The following is a 22359-nucleotide window of genomic DNA, read 5'->3' as shown; positions in this document are numbered from 1 at the left end:
GCCTTCCCTGGAGCCTCCACTCCCCAGTACGTGGGGGCCACTCAGGGGCAAACCAGTTGTATAATCTCAGCAGCCCAGCTCAGGAGGGAGGCTCCGCCTACTTGTTTACACTCCCAGCATTCAACACTCACACACAGTTCTTTAACTAAACTTAGTATCAGTTTGAATCACACCAAGGTTGGTAGGGTTCCAGCATAATCTTTTCTTAAAAAGGAATGGTACATAAATCTGTTTTCAGTGCCCTGTCCAGATGCTCTGGAAGTAGACTTTTAAAATCACACTGAAGACAGGATGGCTACTCTGAAGTTTTCCAGAATTCAAGACAGGTAACTCCACAGTCCTGGCGGGAGGAACCTGCCATATGCAAGTGAGTCACTGCACACGCGCACGGAGACGAAACTGTGCACGCTGGAAAACAGCAAGGAAGGCCGATGTGCAACTTCAGTCCCTTTAAAGATGAGGCCCTTGGAGTCACGTTTTACCCTTTCAGAAAACTAGAGGAAGAGAAGCTTATGGCAGCACTTGTAAGAAGACGAGGCTTACCTGAATTCAGGGGCATCCCCTTGCTTCTGATTGCACTGCTGTTGCCTGGGTCGGCACTGAACTCTGGAAACCCTCACAGAAGAGTGACGCTCTTCATTCATTTACATCGATTTTCCAATTTCCGTTAAATTGTGGGATTTTAAATTGTCCGGTTTTTTTTCTTGGAGTTGTTTGTGTATTGTGGCTAGAAATGCTTAATACAACTACCATAATTAAATACTTATTGCCATGTAACAAAAACCTGAATGAAAACAGCATGAGCTTGAAACACATTTATCCCCCAAATAAACCTTAAAAATTGAATAAGCCACTGTATTACCAACTTGGTTTATAAATAGAGACCTACAAAACACTCCCTACCAGCAAGAAGGGCCGCTGAGACGGAAACAGCCCGCATTCCATCTTTCCCTTGTAAGAAAATTTACAAGTATCTCTGGGAGAATTAGGGACTATAGGAAAGCTGGTGTGTGTGTGCGTGTGTGTGCGTGCAAGTGCATTAGACAGAGTTGGAAACTCATTACTTGCTTCCAGAGAAGATAATAGGGCAGCCCAGAAGTCATAAAAATAGGGTGGGTTGAAGAGAATGGGAGACAAAAATGAAAGAAATTGACTCCATATGTTCTTTTTTTCCCCTACTTTCCTATTTTTAACTAGAAACAATTACATTCTCCATGTGACACCCACAGTTTCAATCCTCTCCCTCCTTTCCAATAATTTCCCATTTCAAGCTACTGTTTTCTATCCCTCAAGTGTGAAATCTTAGCGTCATGTCCAATTTATTCTTACCCACCTGCCAAAAAGCATATAATTCGCATTTTTAGGAGTGCTCAAATTGTGCTAGGCGGTGGGGATACAGACATGCATCTGATCACAGTCTCTGTTCTCAAGAAATTTACAGTCAAGGCCAGTGTTGCCCAACAGAATTGTCTGTGATGACGGCAATATTCTGTATCTGTCCTGCCAATGCAGTAGCCACTAGCCGCATGTGGTCACTGAGCACTGGAACTGTGGCTAGTCTGACTAAGAAACCAATGTTTACATTTTAATTTCAATTAATGTACACTAAAACTTAAATAAGTACCTGTGACTATGGTTACTGTGTTGGACAATACAGGTCTAGACCATGAGGAAGGGGCCATGCTTTAGAGACAAATGCACTTAAAGGAACACGTGGCAAAGCTGTGGGAGGGCCACCAGACAGTGCGGCCAGAGCCTAGGGGAGAGCGAGGCTGTGGGACTCCGGCGGAGGAGGGCAGCTCCTTAGAAGGTGTGGATCTAAACCAGAATCTTGTGAAGAGCTACAGTGTAGACAAGCACACAGGGGAAGAGAAGGCGTTTCTGACTCAGGGATTTGTTTAATCAAAAACACAAAGGGAAAAGCACAGAGTCCACTTGGGAAACCCAGCAGTCACCGAGGGCAGATGGTGCTTGCAGAAGGTCAAGGGGCATCGCAGGCGGTCATGCCTGGGGGATGAATAGGAGCAGACCGCGTGGGGGGTGGTGGGGGCGGTGGGGTCCGGGGCGAGAGGTGAAGGGCCAAGTATCCCCATTGAAGGCCGCCTGTGGTGAGTGACAGGGGGGACCTGGAACTAGGGAGAGAGGCCAGGGCAGAGGCACACACCGTGGGGCACAGCAGGGCAGGAGCACCTTGAAGGGGGAGCTGCCACCAGCTCCACCTGACTGTCACGTGTGATGTAATTGACTATCCACCTGTGCAAATGGAGCCCCAAATTGTCAGAATTTCTCATTTTCAGAAAGGCTGCAAATCGGAATTTTTAAAAGAGAGATAGGAGATCTGAATTTTTTGACATGGCCGCTAATGTGAGGCCTTTGAAACACCAAGGGCGAAACCAAAGAGCAAGTGTGTGGACTGACTGCGGTCCATGGGGCACCTGCCTGTCACATCTGCCCAGAGGGACGACCCACTGCGGGGGAGAGCGGAGACGAAGGAGGAGAGGGGAGGCTCCAGGGGAAGACAGTGGCGCCCAAGGCAGAGCGTGTGCGCGAGAGGGACGTGTGTGGAAGGTGCCCACCTCCGCAATCCTGGAGAAAGTTGCCTCCCTCCCTGGCCTTCCTTCCGCCATCCCTCCCCACCCCTCTTGCAGGCAGATAAGGAGAGGGAAGAGCCCAGAATCTCAAGGCCTCCCGAGCAAGTGGTCGGGAGGAGAGCAGAGGCATCAGTGGACTGAGTACAAATGACTCCACAGGATACGGCCTTTGAGAGGGTGGCTTCACTTCTGGATAATGATAGACCATCTGCCTTGATAGATTTTCCCAAACCAGCCCCATGTCAGTATCTCGTTTCTGCCTCTGTGATACTCAAGGGCCGTTGCCTGAAGCCCCGCATCTCTCCCAGTGTGAGAGCCGCGTTCAATTCTCACGAAAAAGACAACATGTGCCTTTCAGCTCACCTCCCGGTCCAGCAGCGCAGGTGACACGACAGTGACAATGTCGCCTTTCTCTGGATCTATGTAGAACATGTTGGGAGACGGCTTGTCAGGCGTCTGCTGACGGATGTTGTACCGCAGGAGGGCATTGTCCGTGGCCGGGTCATCTGCATCGAAGGCTGTCACCCGCATCACCGTGGTCCCTAAGGGGCAGGACAGAAGGGCAGGAGATGGTCACTCAGGGACAGCAATGTGCAGAGTCCTCCCCACTGCCTGAGCGATGGCGATGGAGTGATGTGCCAATCACTTTCCAAATTAAAAAAAGGAGATGGTTTCCAGAGCTCTGTTATGTTTTTGCTTTTCTTCCCACATCCCTCCCTGCCCCATCACATGGAAAGACTTGAAATAAAGAAAAGAAATCTTTGCTGTTCAGCAGATTGACAGCTCAATTTTTCCTTCTGCTGATATGCTGTTTATTTTTGCGGGCTTTCACTCCATTTCGATGTGACTGCCTGACAATGGCTTTCATTTTAAAAGCTCCTATCAAAAGTCTATTATGTGTGGTGCCCTAGGCCAGGTGATGGGGAAATATAGGTGCAAAAAGGCACCTTCTCTGGGGTAGCAGGTCAGGGATTAGCGAGAGAGACAGCATATAAAAATAAGGCAGCCTATCAAGTGCATTGAGAGGGTTTTGTGAATACAGAGGGGAACACCTGCCGTATCCTGGGCCTCCACAAAGGTCCTGAGGCAGGCACCTGAGGGGGAGTAGCTGCAAGCAAGCTGAAGGAGGGGGCCTCAAATGGGAAAGACCACCAGTTAGAGGGGATCCCAGCAAATGTGATTTGAACCTTCTCTGTGACAGCCACCTTGTCCTTGGTCCTTTAGATTCAGAGATGTTACAAAGATGAGGGTGACGTGGACTATTTGATTATGTCAAGGGTTGAGGAGGGTGTCGGACCCTGGGTCTTGCTCACACACAGACATATGAAGGGGAATTGGTATTAGTCACTTTTCAGGACAAATGAGCAGCAATTGGTGAAAAGAATGCTTTCATGCCTTTGGCACCCACCCTCGAGAGAAACACCTATATGTGCCAACAAGGGTCTCTGCAAGGGTGTTTGTGGCAGGGTTGTCCATTGTGGTGAAACTTTTGGAAATGACCTAACTGTCCAGCAATTGAGGAATTGCTAAAATGGTGGTAGCCCCCCATTATGAGATATTTTGCAGTGGTTTAAAAAAGGTTGTAAATTTAAGGTGTTCTAATATGGAGGGCTCTCTAAGATAGTGCATTATGTGAAAAATATCAGATTGAAGACGTTATCCATAGTATATCATTTTTGCAAACCTGCTTGCACACAGAAAATTCCATAATAATTGGCGCATATATTTTGCAGGTACAGTTGATGTCTGTAAATGAATAGAAGAGGGTCTAAAATGGTGAACTTCGTACTTTATTATGGCGGTTAAATCAGGGTAAGGAGAGCAGAGAGAGATTAAGAATACTGACAAGGGAAGGCATTGGCTCAGTCTATAAGGTTTGATCATTTTTACAAGGAGAATGTGTTGCTTTTGTGGTTAAAATTTAATTGAGAAGGATTATCGTTATCAATATCAATAGAAGGATGGTCTAGAACAGAATCAGGCACATTTGTGGGCTGATCTTGACAACGGTGAGCCATCATATTTGGCTCAAGGTGACCTGCCCAGCCACAATTTTTCATTGCAGTTTACTCTTTTATGAGTATAGGGTCCCACCTTCAGATTCTGACCTCTTCTGGACCCACAAAATTCAAACCAACTGGTAAGAGGTAAAAGCAGTAGACCTACAGATCACAGCAGGAATATACATTTACAGGTAAATACGGACCCTTAAAGGAAAGCCAGAATTCATCTAGCTCAGCCACCATCTCTATTCCTTTGTCTTACGTAACAGTGCTTCTCAAACCATCAAAGCCAGTGTATTTTTTTCCCACAATCGGAATCAGATTATCAGCCATTAGGTCTGATTGATCACGCAAACCAGGGGATCTGACCACCTGAGCTTTGGATGGATTTGTTAATCAGCCTCAGTTAATCCCTCCCATGCTTGTTAAGCCAGATTCATCGACAGCTTTTCTATTCTACCTTGTTTCTTTGCCATTCTTTGTTTCTTTGTGAAATTGTCTCAAGGCAAATCTCAGGGTCCAATGCATGATTCTTGGCATGCACAGCCCCCTTGCCTTGCTCCCTGTCTTTGGGTGATGTCAGCACACAATTTGGCACTTGATTTTCCATTGAGGCACACTATGGAGTCAAGGTTTTTTTCTCAGCTGAATGGTCTAGGCAGCCCCTCCCAGTCCATCAGCATTAGTGTGGAGGTTGACACTTCCTGGTCCAGGGAAATAGTCTTATTTGAGGATCTCTGTCAGAAATCAGTGGCCACTTTCAGGCCTGCAGTCTCACCCAGGGCCGTGTTAAGTGAGCTCTGCATGGCCAAAGGCATGGAAGGAGGACTGGACACCAGGCCACAGGAACCTTCTTCTGTTCAGCATGCATGACCCAGTGCGTTGCGCTTTGGCAATGTCCAGTGAGTGCTGGACTGATAGAATCTGTATCCTATTAATCTGCCTTTAATTGAAGCCACAGATGAACAAGCAAAAGAAAATATAAGCACAAACTCATCATGGCTTGCAGCTGTCATGGCTTGTGTTAAAATGATTAGAGGAAGCAAAAGAAAAGATCTCCCAGGTTTATGAATTTTCAGTTTTCAGCAGGAAATTCACTGATAATGTCTGGGTTGTTACTTTTACAAATTTGACAACATGATACAATAAAAGCTTATCCTGGAATATTCCCAAGGTTACCCAGAAAATGCCTTTTATTTTAATGAATTGCTAGAGAGCAAGTGAACTTGGTCTTAAGCCCTGCCTTTGTCTTAGTGCAGATGCGAATACTTAAAGGATTTGCTTCTGAGGCCTACGCCTTGGGGACCAAATGGTGCCTACATTACATAAATAGGCTTGCAGCATTGAAGAAAACACAGTGGGGTAACATCTAGGTGCAAGTCTTCACTATGTGAACTTGGTCAAGTTCCGCAGCCCTTCCTGAGCCTTTATCTCCCTGTCTGGGTATTAGTGACACTTCTCTTTGGCCATTGTATGGATTTAATGGGATAGTATATTCAAGAACTTGGTACAGTGCCTCTACTTGAGTGTTCTAGGAGGTGCCTTTTACTATCGAAGCTGCCCTGGGTTCTCATCATGCTGGTGCAGGCAGCAGCCACAGACAAAGGAACTCAGAGTGAAGGCGCCTTCCTGTTGAAGCAGGTGCCTGCTGCAGAGGGGCAGGTTCCCACACCCATCACCTCTGAGCTGCTCTGTCTCACCCTCTCCCTTCCCCCTTGCCATGGTCTAGTTTATAAATTGGGGTTAATGCTATGGAGATCACAACTCTATACTAACGCACCGGCACACACACGCACTCACACACATTCTGTAGTCTACACTGATTCTCCATATGGTACTCTTGTCTTTCTCTCTAGGATCCAAGCTCTCTCCTGAATCCCAGTCCATCTGGTGGGTCCAACACCCTGCTCTTGCCAGCCCTCTTAGGGGCTGGATCACAAGTTTCATATTTCCAGGTTCTGCAATGGCTGGATAAACCCCCTAAACCATCATTTCCTAAATTGTATCCAAGGAACTCTGGTTCTATGGGCTCAGCACAGAAACAAATTTGGAAAATCATGCATAACTACAGGGCAGCAGACTTCTGTCCTGGAGGACTTGTTAACATCTTCCTGAGCAAGTGCCTGTTGCATTTCTCCAGGAGAGAGTAAACCTGCTGCATTTTCCACATACCTTTGTTGATGTCAAGTAAACATGCAGAATTTCCCACACTACTCTGTTGATGGAACCTCTTCATTTTAAGAACAGCGTTATAGGGTGAGGCACATGGTCCTAAATTGGAGCTCTTGGAGGGACAGGTTATGTTTTGTTCATCTTTTTCATCTTTGGAAGCTTGATGTCTGATATGCCCTCTACCTCCTCTGTCCATGTTCTTTGAAGAGAGTTGAATTCTTGCAATTCACTGCAGCTTTGCCTTAACTTCACACTGACCAGAAACCATGAATTACTTGCTGCTGAGAGAGAGGACAATGTTGTCTGGACATTTTTCACAACCAGGCCTGTTTCCCTGCCATCTCTGAGCTCTTTTTTGCCTCTTAGAGGCCTTTGTTGGAATTGGATTCAGCAGTCTTATACCAGTTCCAAGCCCAAGACTGACATTCAGCAGGTGAGCACCAGGACAGCTTTCCCAGTGCCTCTGGGAGGTACCTGTGCCTCACCCTGGGCCCAAGCCCACATCCCAAACTCTAAGAAGAAGTCCAGATTCATGTCCATCAGCCCAAAGGCTTCTCCACTGTGCTTATCTTGCGCCTGTGTGCTTCCTGATAGCAGAGAAATGATAATTATGTGATAGACATATGTGTGGGTCCTCCACACAGTACATTTCTGTCTTCTCCCCATCACAATATTCTCCTGAATGTCAAAGTAAATGATAATCACCCTGCCACTCCCAGAGCCGGATGACCTCCAAAGTAAAGTAAAAGAATAGCAGGCTTCTAGTTGAAAGTCTCAAGTTGGGCTGTCATTTCCTTTTGTGGAAGGACATGGCCGGCAAAGTGACAGGCTGATAAATAATCAGGATTATTTTGTCTTGCTCAGAAAACCCCTTCCTCTTGGCTGTATTTTTCTGATTAAATGAAAGTGCTGCCTAGTATCACGACCTTTCAAGCCAGTGTTTGAATTTTGCTTCCCCGTGACTCCAAGCGCCCTCACACCCTTGATAAGCAGAGTGCAGATCTGAAGGTGTGAGCTGTTTACAACCTCCGTGAAAGGGCAGCCAGCTTCAAGGGCGGGCCCTGAAAGGTGCCTTGCTTTGTGCCACGGGTGACAAAATTATTCTGTTCCTGAAACTTCTTCTGCTTCATCCCAGAACATTTCCTTCCCATGATCAGAAGTGTCAGACGCCTTTCCCTTTTCTAAAACCATGTTCCCAGAAGCCAATAAATAAAACATTAAGCACGAATGTTCAGGTCTATAGTTGGCACCAGATTTCTGATAGCACAGTTGGGGCAATTGTAGGCTTTCCAGGGAGATGTGTGATAGGAAAACCAATACGATCAGAGTTGGCAGACATCAGTAAGTGGAGTCCCTAGATGTAACAAGATTTCATACTGTCATAAAATGCCAAACTCGTGAGAGGAGGCAGTGCCTTCTAACACCACTCAAATACTGATCTCTGCAATTAAAGTATCTAAGAGGTGTGCCTCAAAGGTTACTAAGAAGAGAGTGTGACCATGGATACCGCACTGTGAACTACGCCTCGTGTGCTCATTCCTCACATCAGAAGAGAGGCCCTTAGACTGCCGACACCTCCACGTGCTCAGCCCGGCGAGCAGGACACAGAAGCATCTGGTGGTGTGCCTATTTGGACAGATGCTGATTTGAAACTAAATTCCTTTTGAAACCTTTCAGATCAAAGGGGTTCTCAGCATCCTTTTTCCAAATGTTCAACCAGAGAATTCTAGATGTGGGAAGACAAGTCAGCCAGTAAAGGCATCCGGGGAAACCCGGGCAAACCAGAACGAGTCTCGCTAACCTACAGGCCAAGATAGAGATGCGTCTCACGGCCGTGACTGTCAGAGACCAGACATCTGCTGCAAATGTGCCTTTGGTGGCCTGGGGCACAGGCCGCAGCCACCCATCCACCTCACGACCTCTCACCAATCTGGGACTGCTTTCTGACCAAGAAGTGGGCACACCCAGTTCTCTCCTACCCGTCTTAGTGGTGAAGAGAGAGAAGTAGGTGTGCAAAGTCCAAGCAGGACAGCGCTGGTGGTGGGGTTAAGGACATGGGCTGTCTAGCTTTCAATCCCGGCCTTACTGTTTATCAGCTGGGCAACCTTGGGCAAATTCCTTTACTTTGCTAAACCTCAACTTTTTCATTTACAAGACAGCAGCAGCTTAATGGGCTGTGGTGGGCACTGAATGAATTCACGCGGTATTTCTCAGCTTTTTTTGTTTTCATTATTATACCCAATCCCAGAGTATTTTTAGATACATTTCCAACTTGCCATCACCTGCTTAGATATACTGGATGTCTATTTATGTACTATGGTCCTTTAGAAGGCCACAGACCTTTGTAGTATCTAATATTTTAATGTCCCCCTAAGCACTCATTTTCTTCTCCCTGGGGGTGATGTTATCCCTGTTGAGAATGCATATAAAGTCCAACCCTTGGGCAATGGTAAATACTCATGAGATTTAAGTTTTATCATTATTTTCATTGACTGTTGCAATTTGCAACTCAGTTCTGGGGGGACCTACTGCTGTGTGCAACGGATGAACAAAATGTCTTGTGGGACCTGAACACTTAAGAGTGCAACTCATACGAGCTCTCAGATTCAACTCGGGATCTGTAGAAGCAGGAATTAATTAGAATCTCATAATTAATCATAATTTCACAATTCCTGTCTTCCGTTAGATAAGCTTACAAACTTCTGTTGAGTGCATGCATGCATGAATCGGCTTCCCCTGCTCTTCTCAATGTTTCCATGTACATGGGAATTAATAGGGAATTTGCCAAATGATTAGTTGACAAAAGATAACCAAACCAACTTGACGGGGATCCAGAGGCAGCCCCGCAGTGCGCTCCTGAAAAGTCACCATGTAATGAATCGTCAATAACGTCTGTCTTACTTTCCCACTGAGCGGCATTAGCACTTCAGACCTGGTCTATCTTCATTTGAGGGGGTGTCCAATCGGAAGCTGCTCCTCATGATTCACTTTAAATGTTTCCACTTATCTCCAAAGCCCTCTACAAGTCCGTGGAGTGAGAGAAGGAAGGGGCCTCCTGCTCTGGGCATAGAGATTATTGAAGAAAGCCCTGTCCAGTTCGCCAGAGGGCCAAGAGAAGAGGTGCTCCCAGTCTGACTTTGGGGAGGAGGAAAGGTGGAAAGCAGGCTTAGACCCGAGGAAAAGCCTTGGAGATTAGCTCTGTCACTATGGCTTCTTTTGAGGGAGCTGCCCTCTGTCCCCCATTATCTAGGGATTGTCATTCACTGGCACAAAGATACTTCTCACATTCTTCTTATGGTTATCAGGTTGTGCATTGAACTCAGAAAGTTCTTGATGAGGAGAGTTTTGATGAAGATGTCAGGGACCTTTGACCTCCCCTCTGACAAGTAATTTACATGCGTGAAGTTAATTCAGGACGATGGGCAGTGGTGGGGACCGTGCCAAACTGGAAGGTGGATGTCTTGCCCAAGGGACAGCTGCCTTTTAATTCAAGGTGCATTTCTGAGGTGGAAGTCTAGAGAAGCCAGACCTTTCAATTTTTTCTTAATTTTTCAAGAAAAGGCAGGAAGTTAGATTTTCATATAAACTATCAAAATGTTACATGTGAGACACTACTTCAAAAAAAAAAACAAACCCAGCAGATTACTGAGAGAGAATAGGAAGGCCAAACTAAACAGGTTATAGTAGACTTGGGTCCAAGGCTCACCCGTTTTCAGCTTTTGACCTTGACTATTAGTAGAGCCAATTCTTTTCCACAAAGACATGAGCTACTTGTTAACGTGTCCTCTGGCGATAGATTACAGCCTAAGGAAATGGCACACCCACTGTAAACAGTTGGCCCTTCTTCCTTCTACCTCCCTTCTGGAACAAGTCAGGTCCCTCATGTGGTCCCCAGATCCAGAAAAGTGGGAGGCACTACAATATGCATGATGCACGTTCCTTGCATTAACTTATTTGATCCTATAGTGATGACAGGAGGTATGTTACATTGTTAAGCCTGTTGTACAGACGAGGAAATGAAGACAGAGAAGCCACAAAGGTAGTCACCCCATGAGCCATGATTTGAACTCTGCTTTGCTAAAGGGACAATGGCCCAGATTGTGAGTACTGCTCAGTACTCATTCTTCCTTTCTTCCTTAGGAATAAAACCCTGATTTTAGCTGGCTACATTGCTGACTAGCTGAGATATTAGCTGTCTCATCTTCTCTGACAGCCAATGTGATCCAGGCTAAAGTCTAGATACTGAGATATAATCACAAATATTATGTGTGAGACTCCTGGTTAAAGTTCCTTAAAGGGACCTCAACCAAGTGGTGTGTGCTTTTGTAACACCTCACCTCCTCTCATCACTTCCTGTTGCCTGGAATGCAGATGCAATGACTACAGCTATAGCAGTCATTTTGGACCATGAGGCAGCCCTTCAAATAGAAGCCACATCATAGTAATGCAGAGCAGAAAGACAGAAGGAATCTGAGTCCCTGAGTCTCTAGTGAACATGAAGCTTCAAGGCAAGCCTGGAATGCCTCCCTCCAAGAAATAAATGAGTAAAAAGTAAAAGCCCTTCTTGATTGAGCCATTGCCATTTGGGGTTTGCTGTTCCACTAATCTGCTCTGATAAAGGCAGGAAGCAAAGGGAGCAAAGATGGCAGAAAATAACTACATTCTATTAAATACTTAATATTTGCTTGAAAGTAAGCTTTGTTGCTTTAGCCTTGAGCTAGATGACACTAGTTTAGACAAAAGTGGAAACATCCAATCAATTCCTCAGGTATTTTCAAATACTCAAATTGGTTTCCACTCACCTAAAATGTCTTGAATGCAGAGACAATCTCTCAGGAGGTAAGATGTTCTATTAGTGGCCCCCAGTAGATTATTATGACTCCTTATAATGCTTATAGCTATGCTCTCATATTGTCCCTTCCCCAGCTGATGGTGGGTTTAGCCATGTAACTTCCTTTGGCCAATGGGACACATGGAAACATCATACACATGGAAGCTTGAAAGTGTCTGTGTATTAGGACTCATCCTCCTGGAACCCAGCTGCCATCAAAAGATATCTGGGCTCTTCTGGAGGGGCCCTGTGTCTGGGAATTAATGCTCCCTGGCTGACAGCCCCAATTAACCATCAGACATGTAAACTGAGGTCACCTGGGGTCATCCAGCCCCAGTCGAGCTTCCAGATGGCAACAGCCACATGGGCAACCTCAGGCAAGACCGGCATGGGACCCACTCAGCTGAACTCATTCCACCTTGCAAAATCACTAGCAAGTTAGTGGGTGTTGTCTGAGGGCACTAACTTTTGGTGTGTTTGATTAGACAGCAATAGGTAACTGGTAACGGAGTGTAAATGGATTAATCTTCACATACAAGCTAGAAAGTAATGTATAATTTCAAAAATAAAATTGATTTTTAATGTGGAAGTTGCCATTTTAAACAACCAGATGAGCACAGTCTACTCAAAGTGTGGACCAAAATAAAAATGGAGAGCTGTGGGCAAAAAAAATTGCTGAGAATAACATGCAACCTATTCCCCAAATGTTGGGCTTTTGGGGCCGCTAATTATGCCACTGCTAAATCACTGTAATAGTATGTTAGCCACTGAGTATTTCAGCTGCGTAACAAATTTTTTTTTTTTTGAAAAGCACTTAATCAAACTGGCACAAAGTATCTACTCTTGATGCAGTTTGAGTAAGTACCTTCACATCGGAAGACGACTCTGTTTTTACAAATGAGAACGTCTTACATCTGAGACAGTTGCTTGTTCCTTTGATAGCGGCCATGAGCGCCTGCACGCAGCCGTAATGACCACAGGCTTGATTTGAAGTGCGATAGACTTCACCTCCCAGATTTTCTTTACCTCCCTGGAGCTAGTTGGTTTTTTTAAGTACAAATTGACAGTCAAATATGCAATAAGTTATGACAACTTGAGCGTTGTCTCCCATCTGTTTTCAAAGGTTGTTTATTTCCATTCCGATCAAGAGATGGAGGTGCCAGAACCACCTTGCAATTATTTCCATCCCTCAACTGCTCTTGCTCATCATCCAATCTTCACAGGGCCTTTGCCCTGTTTTTCTGGCAAACTATTGCTTAATTGAGCTGCAACAGGCTGGATTTCAGATAACTGTTTTTTATTTTCTTTCTTTTTTTTTTTTTTTAGGAGAGCACAGCAGAGGCCTTTATTTAGAGATAAAGCAAGAAGACAGAGCTCCTGGCTCAGGCCAGGAGGGGACAAGAGGTTCCCCCAGATAACTGTTTTTGAGCTAGAAGGTAGCACCTGGTTAAAGCACAGGTCCTTTCTCTGATTCAGTTTATTGCCCTAATTTCTTCATTTCACTGAGAATTTCAAGGTAGTATTTTTTCTCAAAAGCTTTTTAAAAATTCTTTTTAATCTTTTTGTCATTTCTTTATATGCAGCTCTTTTAAACAGACAGAGCATACTCTGATAAATTAACTTGTCTTGCATAAAACACTTTCAAAAAGGAATTTTAATTGGAATCTATACCCCTAATATTCCAAAGCAAAAATAAGAAATCTTTGTATTGGATTAGCATGAAGTAGCTGAAATTCTCAAAAATGAAAATATTTTTTCCATAAAATTCTAGGAAAAACAAAAGGAAACTGTGTATTTTTTGTTTGTTTGTTTTTTTGGTTTGTTTAACCCATGTAAGGGATTTTTAAAAAGTGATCTAGTTCTCTAGTGGTTTTCAACTGGGGGTGATTTTATCTTTCAGGGAACATTGGACAATGTCTGGAGACATTTCTCGTTGTCACAACGGGGGGAGGGCATGTGATGGGGGCACCTAGTGGGTGGAGGCCAGGGATGCGGCTAAAAGCACCCTCCAGGGCACAGAACAGCCTGAGATGGTGTCGTCTTTTCCTACATACATACACACACACATACATATATATATAACACAATATTATACACAGCAGTGATAGTAGTATAACTCTATTTGGGTTCCAGTGTGTGTAAATATGTGTAAAAATTGCCTCTATTCCCACACATCCCACCAAGTAATTCTCAAACACCAGCAGGGTGTCTGAGAACTCAACTCAATTCTGACGCTGTCTGCCCAGAGATGGCACCAGATTCCCCAGGATAAGGGCTCTATCCTATAAGCGTGCCCTCCACCCCCAACTCCAGATGCCGGCCGCAAGCCCCTGGCAGTTACCTGTGCTTCTGACATACTGGCTACAGGTTGGAGGTTCCCACAACCTCCCCCTTAGGTTTGATTCACTTCCTAGAGTGAGCTCGAGAAAAACACATTTACCAGTTTAATAAAGGATACAGGTTAGCAGCCAGATGAAGAGAGATACAGGGCAAGGTCCCAAATAAAGGAACGTCTGTGTCTGTGGAGCTTGGGGCCCAGCTCCGTAGCACGTGGAGGCCTTTGGTTCCCAAGCTTAGATGCACTCTGACTGAGAAGCAAGGATCCCACCGAGCAGGGAGACAAGCTTTTCTCAGGGGGTTTTGTGAGGGCTTCATTGCATAGCCATGATTGACTGCATCACTGGCCATTAGCTGATTTAGCCTCCAGCCTGTGCCCTTGGGTGGGGTTGGGGTCCAAAAGTATCTTGTTAACGTGTCAAAAACACCCATTTCACTTTTAAGACTCTGTAGTGTTTTCAGGAACTGTGGATGAAGACCAAATATACCTGGGAAATATGTATTTGGTTATATGAATGACCAAATATGTATTCTTATGACTCATCATATTGCACAGCCCTCAACAAAGGATTATGCAACCCAAATGCTGACAGTGCCTGGGATAGAAACCACATCACTGCTAAGTGTGTCTAAAAGTAATGGCACTTTGAAAATCCTGCACTCAGACAATTTAACCACAACAATTCGCCTCTTTTATTGGAACTCTCTCCTAGATATGACATTCATGGATCACAGAGATACTGTCTCTTCTGAATTTATTCCCTAAACAATAGCTCATATACTAGTACCAGCTAATATGCAAATATACATAGTATACAATGTTTGAGAATATGCCAATACTAAAAAATCATTTAGCATTTTTGGTTAAATTTTGTATTAACTCAAAACATGAAAATCTTCAAAGTTACCAGGATCATGCTTTGTATGCAGTAAAAGTTTAATAAACATTTGCTAAATGCATGAGTGAATAAATAAATGAGTAAGGTGGATGAATAAATAAAGGATGGATTTTTAAAAAATCATCTTTCTTCCATTACAGCTTGAGGTAATGATGAAGGTGGCATAGCAAACAGGTAAATAATTAATGCTTGATTGCACTAAATATTAATCCCTAAGTAAATTCTGAACGATAGGCCTAGTGTCCCTATCATTTCTATCTGTTTTAAGGGCAAAGGATAAGCAGTTCTGCTCTGTAAAAACATGGACTGTGTTAGGCTAGACTGAGATAATAAGCCTATCCTGAAATTTCAATGGCTTGGCATAGAGGGTTCATTTCTCCCTCCAATTCAGTCCATTCTGAGGGCTCCCTTTCAAAGGCAGTTCCTTTTCTATTTGAAAGTAAGGGTCCGGACCCCTCCTATCTGGCCACCTTGTCATACTGGGAGCAGGTGATTTCCTGACTGTTGGCGGAGGAGTAGAGAGCTGCAGAGCCACGTGCTGACTCACTGAATGTGTCAGCCAGAAATGGCTGCAGGGTTGGCCCCGATCTGGTGTGCACAATGAGCTCACAAACAGGGCCGGCCTTGTGCATGCGTGACCTGTGTGCAGTCACCCAGGGCTCTGTGCTCGGAAGGGCCCCCGCTTGGCTTAACGCTCTGCTGTCATCCTCTTGACGTTCTCAATAATTGTGGAATGAGGGGCCCTGCATTTCTCCTACAAATGATGAAGCCGGTCCAGATCAGAAGCCTGGAGCCAGGCCCACCAGAGGACTGGGACATGTCCCAGGCACTGCGACGCTCGGCAGGTAGTGGGTGTTTTGGTCAGTGATTCTGCCTTCTGCCAATCAGGCCACAGCACAGCGGCCTTCATTTCCATCATTTAGGGCTCAAGCTGCCCCTGTTCATGGAACTCGGCTCCCCCAACAGGCTCGTCCTGACCAGGTGGGCGTCGTGTAACAGCACAAGCCAGACCGGTCTGCTGCCCTGGCATCCAGTCTGCTGAGTGGTAGCTTCTGCCTCCCCAAGCTCTGGGTTCCTGCTCAGGTTTCACACCGAACTTCTTTTCCGGCTCCCAGCTCTAGAGCTCACTTTAGACACCAGAATGCTGCTGTTTCCCCAGCCTCTGCCTTGGTTTGCTGGCCCTTACACTACTGTCTTCTTCTTTTTAACTAGATTCTCCTGCCCAGCTTTCCCCTTGACAGCCTGAGCCCCACCAGATGTGGGTCACACCCCACTATGACACTGAGGGAATCCTAGCATGGGAGTATGTGCCGCAACCCTGTCTGCTCATTTGAACCATCTGGGAGGATTTAAAAACACTCCTGATGCCTGGAACTCACCCACAGAAATTCTCAATCTACTGTGCTGGCATGTGGTCTGGATAGTGAAATCTTGGGAATAGAGGAGGTTAGGCAGGTGGAGACCCTGACACCCTATTCACTGGCTACATGATCAGGGCAATACGTGCAAGCCCACCACAGCCTCAGCCGCCTCACCTGTAAAATGGGCAGATACCTGCTGTCATGTAAATTTGGTTTCATGATGCGTGTAAAATATAGGAGGGCCTGACGAGGCCACCTTGGCAGGAATCCCAGAGAGGGAAGTGACCGTTTAGACCTGCTCTGTGCCAGGAATAGTCCTCCTAGTAGCCTTGCCAGGCAAACTGATGGAGGGAGATGGAGACAGAACTAGAGGCTCAGAGAAGTCAGTGTATGCGCCTGCCTGCTGCTGCCGGTGGCTGAGCAGCTTCTCAGGGGCCACACAGATGCCGTAGGTGTAGGTGGGATGCCGTAGGGGGCACAGGTGCCACAGAGCTATCTTTACGGAGGGTCCCACCACTGTGCAGAATGTTGGGGAATCACAACCACTTAACCCTCCCAACCACCCTGTGAGGTGGGTGTCATCAGCCCTATTTCACGGAGAGGGGAACTGAGGCGGGCGGCAGTGGAAACACCCGCCCTTTGGGGTTATCCAGCCGGTAAGCAGCTGAGCCAAGTGCCTGCTCTTGGTGCTCAGACATTTCAGACTGAATTTTGCAGGGGGAATAATTAATTTTCACCTCTGCCTGCAGACTGGGTACCGAACACCTGTGCTCTGACCTGCTGGAGCCTGTCTGGTGCATCTTTGAGCCATGCTGGGGAGCCCAAGGGCCAAGCATGGCTCGGATGCCGAGTTACAGTGCAGAACAGATGATCAGCAACCCCAGCACGGCACCTGTTAGGTAAATAACCTGCCTGACGTCACGGGCATGATCAGCGAGGGGCTCGGGGAGACTGGCATGGGGGTGGGGGTGGGGCTGGCAATTACTGCAGTAACAAGATGAAAATGAGCCAGGGTGCTGAGAAATGGCACGTCCGAGACTGGAGACCGCTTTCAGTGGGAAGAGAGGGCTGGCAAATTGCTAGCAGAGCTGTAATGCTGCTGATTTTGCAAACATGTGTTCTTCAACTTGATAAGTAAATACATAGTGGGTAACATGGTGATGGTGCAAGCTGTTGTTTTATGGCCGGGAAGTCAGCCCCCTGTGATTGATGGTAGCAATGAAAGTATTTATAAAATAACACGGAATTAGAAGGAGTCTCTTTATGAGTCTGAGGAAATGGATCTTTTATGAAGAATAAAACTTGATGAAGGAGCTTTATCAGGGTCACAGAAATCTGAGATTAAAACACGCTGGGATTGAGGTCTTGGGAGCCTTGTGGACACCCGGGCTGTGGGGAGGGTGGTAACGTGTCTCCCTGATGATCTGTGTCACGTGGAACTGGAGCGTCATTACCACTGGCCGTGTTCATTTCTCTCCATGGCGGATGTCACTTCTGAAAGCTGCACCGCCTCCCCCAGGCCATCAGGACACCACTCGAGAATAATGTAGACATGTGAAACTAAATGACTCACCTTCGGTGGCATTCATAGCTCACTGAATGGAGCAGGGTCGGGCACACAGTAGGTGCCTGGTAAATCTTTGGTTACGGGATGAATGGAGAGCAGATCCAATAGTGTCTGGCTCACTCTGCATGAATATTTTCTCATTTCATTTTTATTTTTAAATTGTTTTCTCCGTGTATGTGTTTCGGCCTTTTAAGGGTGCCCCCTTTCCAGACTGGAATGTTCTCTTCTTGGAAATAGTCTGTCCAGGGAAAGAGCAAAGGCACCTGCTCCCCAAGCCAAGAGGACCAATAGGTACACAACTCTGGCTGGTTCGACTGGACGCTTCCCTGGAGAATAACTGTACTCATCTGATGGGGCTGCTTTCTGGATCAAATGAGTCACTGTATGTGGTGTTCAGCCCAGGGCTCTGTGTTCCTTGGGAATATGGTTGCGGCAGGCCCTCTGCTGGGACTGTGTATACTGAGGTGAACATGGCCCAGGCCTCTCAATCAGGAAAAGCAGAGCCACTGAAACACAAAATTGCACTGCAGTGTATGAAGGTGCTAGACAAAAAACACGTTCAAGGTCACTCTGAAAGCATCGTGTGGTGGGGCATGTGGATGACCACCGTGTAAGGAGACATGAGTGTGTCTGTAGCTACTCCCAGCTGAGATTTAGGGTGGGGGCTGTCTCACCTTGTTTTTCCTGCATTACTGACTTGTGAAAGGTCCGCTTGTTCCCTGGCTATTCGATGATTACTGAGCATTTAAGTCTTCAAAATATTTTTTTCCACAGAATCAGTTGCCCCGAATACTGAGTGCAAAGGGGTTCTTTAAAGCCTGAAAAATGGCATGGTTGGCTATCTTCAAACTCTCCTTCCTGCTAGGAGAGCAGGCATATTAAGGTTTTTAAGAGCTGGGAAATATTGGGCTCTATTTGCAAAAAGCAGTTAGAAGTCGCGAATGCCCAGCACGCCAACCACTGCCTTCCACACTCCTGCGCACTCAGTGTCTCTGAATTCAGCCACCAAACGCACACCTGCCCTGGACAGGACCCAGCAACACCAGAGGGTACTGTAGCCCAGAGGACCCCATCTCAGCAGAGACAGTGACAGCAGGAGGAGCTGCAGAGCCCGCTGCAGTTCATACACTCTCTGCAACCCATTTTACCAGCAGGTGAGCAAGCAGGCAGAAGCCCACCCATGTGGGCAATGGCAGCAAGCAATCAGCTAGCAACTAAAGGGAAGACCACGGCTTGTCCTGGGGGTTGGTTTGTGGGCAGTGCAGTTTCATCAGGGGCAGAGGGGAAGAGAGAGCCAGTGAAAGGAGCCCGAGGGAAGGCGGGACGCAGAAAGGCAGCAGTCTGCGAGTTCTCTGGCTGAGGACTCGCCTTATGTTACCCACAGTGTGACCAGGCATCTGGCCCCTCAGGGCTGTCCCCGTCCCAGTGACAGTCACAGCTCACCCTTCACCGACTGCATCAGTTTTCTAGGGCTGCTGGAGCAAGTGAGGACATGCCGGGCAGCTTAAAACCACAGGAGTGTCTTTTCCCACAGCCCTGGAGGCCAGAAATCTGCAATCAAGTCATGCTCCTCTCTGGAGGCTCAGGGAGAACCTGTGCCCTGGATCTGTCAGTGTCTGGTGGTCATTGGCGCCCCTTGGCTTGTGGCCCTACCCCCTCTGCTCTGTCCTTATGTGGCCCTTTGTCTGCTTGTCTGTGTTGTCTGCCTCCGCCTCTCTCTCCTAAGGACTTCTGTGAGTATCCTGGCCAGCCCAGAGAATCCTGACAGTCTTACTTCAAAATAGGTCCTTAACTTCATCCTATATATAAAGGCTCTTCTTTCTAAATAAAGCCATATTTACAAGTTTTAGGGATCAGGACTTGATATCTCTGGGTGGCCAGGATTCAGCGTACCACACGGACGGCTCAATGGCTGGGGAGCTGAGCTGAGCCCTCACATACAAACTCCATCCCATGGAGGGTCTGTTCTCATCCTCATGCTGACCGTGGGGACACAGGAGTGACTGACGCGAGGCCACACAGCCAGTGTCCGGTGGAATCAGTGCTGGAATCCCGGCATCTGACTCAGAGCTTGCGCCGGACATGTGTTCTACAGCTAAGAATGAGGCGGATGGGGGCGGACAGCAGGTACAGGAATGGGCCCAAAGGCAAGAAGCCCGCGTGTCTACTGCCCAAAGAATGTTTCCAGATCAGTTTCCTGGGACTCAATGCAGTGAAGCACGGCCTCTGAGTCTCTGCCCTCAGCGGTCGTAAATTTCATTTGGGGTCAGCTAATGATGGATATGTTTTCCAGGCTCAATTCCCAAAGACAGGTGAGGGGCCAGCTCCTAAATCTCAAGATTTCTGATCCCTCAGAAGCTGTGTTATCTTTTCGGAAATGCAGCAAAGTGGCTCAGGAAGACGAATGTGTGACATTCACTCACGCTTAAGCTCTATCACGGGCTCTGCTGGATTTAGAGGGAAAGAAATATCTCTGTCACAGAGGACACATGCTTTATATTTTTATAAAAACATGGACAAGACAAGCTTTTTCTTCATTTCTTTCCAATCTTTAAAGGAAGAAAAATGTGCACAGTGTATTTTTTTTCCTTCTCTTTGAACCGCAGAACATTTGAACAGAAAGAGGCTTTGAACTTAATTGAGTGCAGGGGGCTTGATAAGAATGTTTTCCTTAAATGTCAACTGTTACAGATTACATTTCTTCCCTGTACTGAGAAGTGAGTTTTTGGAGAAGGGCTAGAACCCTCCCAGCCCACCCTTGGATTCTGTTCTGCTTGGATCATGGCTAGACTCCTGGGCCATCCCGGCTCCATGAGATATGAGGGAAATAGGCAAACCAGAGACTGGCAGGAGAGGGGACACTGGGGATACTGAAATGTAAGGGTAGGTTGTAGCAATTGGGCCTGTCTTACCGGGGAGTCTTAAGTCTTCTTTGTCAGACTGAAAGGGAGGATAGATACAAAGAAGGAAAGAAAGGAACTAGCTTAACATGATTGGAAGGGGTCCTAAAAGGGGGCATGTTACCTTCTAACACTAGAATGATTTCATGGTGAAACTGAAATGGAATAATTCCACGTGGCTCCTGGTTAGTGGATGGGTCTTGGGTAAGACCATGGGGCCAGGGAAGCTGTACAGTGATGGAAAGACCTGCCTGGTGAGGGGTGAGCCTCCCATCGCTGAGCACGTGTGTGTGGGTTGAAGGACACCCGAGTTGGGGATAAGAAGGGAATCCTGACTTCCAGGGAGGGTGAACTATCAGATCGCCTCTCGAGGGGGGGAGGGGGTCCTTCCACTTGCAGCATCTGTGATTCTAGCAGGGTATAAGAACCATACCAGGGACCTTCAAGTTCACGGTACCAAAGGGCATGGAAACGGGGGAGGAGAACATTTGTTAGATGCTTCCTCAGCTGAGAAGTCTGTGAACTGTGCTGACAGCCAGAATAAGGAATAGAAAGTGAGGAGTAAAAGAGGCACCTTTACTTCTAATGTCACCCACTTATTCCACTGGAAGGCACTCCAGGCTGCATGCAGACCATCAACTCCCAGTGGACGTGAGTCTGCTTTGAGCGCTCTGAAGAATCCTCCCCGTGCCACAGCCACGCGGGGGGTCACACAGCTCACATATCCTTGACCTCTGAGTTGCTCTTACAATTAAAAAGGCAGCTCCCATGGATTTGAATCTTCATTTAAGCTCCTGTGAAAATTTCCAGCTTAAACCAGCTGAGTGGCTTGTCTGCCACCCATTCGGCTGAAAAGGTTGATGTTGCATCCATGTCCGCGGGGACGGAAGTCTTTAAAAAATCCCTCCAACTCTAAATTCAGATTCAACTATGTTTACTCAAGTCTCCTGCCCTCAGCATCTCCACGTCTCATTGTCTCATTTGTGCTTTTAAATTCTGAAAATGGCCCCCGTTCTGCTGCTTCTGATCCTGACAGCCCCCTGACGCACGCACCTCTTGCATCTTACTGCCGCGAGCTCGTTTTTTCTCCCAAACAGGCTGTATTAGCCCATCTTCATTTTTCTTTCTATAACTTGTCACCATCTGAAATGTCATAAATCCACTTGTTTAGCTTGTTGATTGATGGTTCCCTCTCCCTTTACCACCTGTAATGAGGCCTTGGTCTGCTCTCTATCACCAGTGCAAATGTTTGCTATAGTCCATTTCTAAAATGAGCGGTCAGTTGTGTCACCCTCAGGCCTGATGTACTTCAGTGGCTCTTGCTAGACACGGTAAAAATTCTAGAATGTAGCAGAAAGGCCCATGTGCCTCTGTCACTCACTCCCCCCCAGGACAGGCCCTGCCTCCTCTGGCCATATTGAACAGTGGTCATTTCTGCTACCAACAAATATGTCTAGTTCTCTGTCTGGCCCGTGGAGGGCCTGCACTCAGCCCTCTGCCGGGTGGAGGTGTGGCCCTGTAACTTATTTTGGCTTGTGAGGCGGAAGCACAGGGAGTCACGTCCCTTTCCACTGGAGCTTTAAGAGGAAGTGGGTGATGGGCCAGGCTGTCGCTCCCTCTGCAGAGCCACTACCCGGGTTCCAGACAGTGATCGCCCTGCTCTGTCAGCCTGAGTTCCAGAGAAGCAGTGACATGGAG

The 22359-nt window shown here is 46.8% G+C and overlaps 1 protein-coding gene across 2 annotated transcripts in view; it reads right to left on the bottom strand.

Moving 5' to 3' along the window:
- Positions 1–22359, bottom strand: part of CDH13 (cadherin 13) — a 919293-nt gene that overhangs the window by 200760 nt on the left and 696174 nt on the right. For both annotated transcript variants that reach the window (XM_073226070.1, XM_036993860.2), the window contains exon 7: positions 2955–3133. In XM_073226070.1, coding sequence (XP_073082171.1) covers positions 2955–3133 — 179 coding nt within the window. The remainder of the gene's footprint in view (positions 1–2954; positions 3134–22359) is intronic.

Source organism: Manis javanica, chromosome 17 (genome assembly GCF_040802235.1).
Source record: "Manis javanica isolate MJ-LG chromosome 17, MJ_LKY, whole genome shotgun sequence".
Classification (NCBI taxonomy): Eukaryota; Metazoa; Chordata; class Mammalia; order Pholidota; family Manidae; genus Manis; species Manis javanica.
Note: the sequence above shows the minus strand (reverse complement) of the source record. Positions and strands in the feature narration are given on the sequence as shown.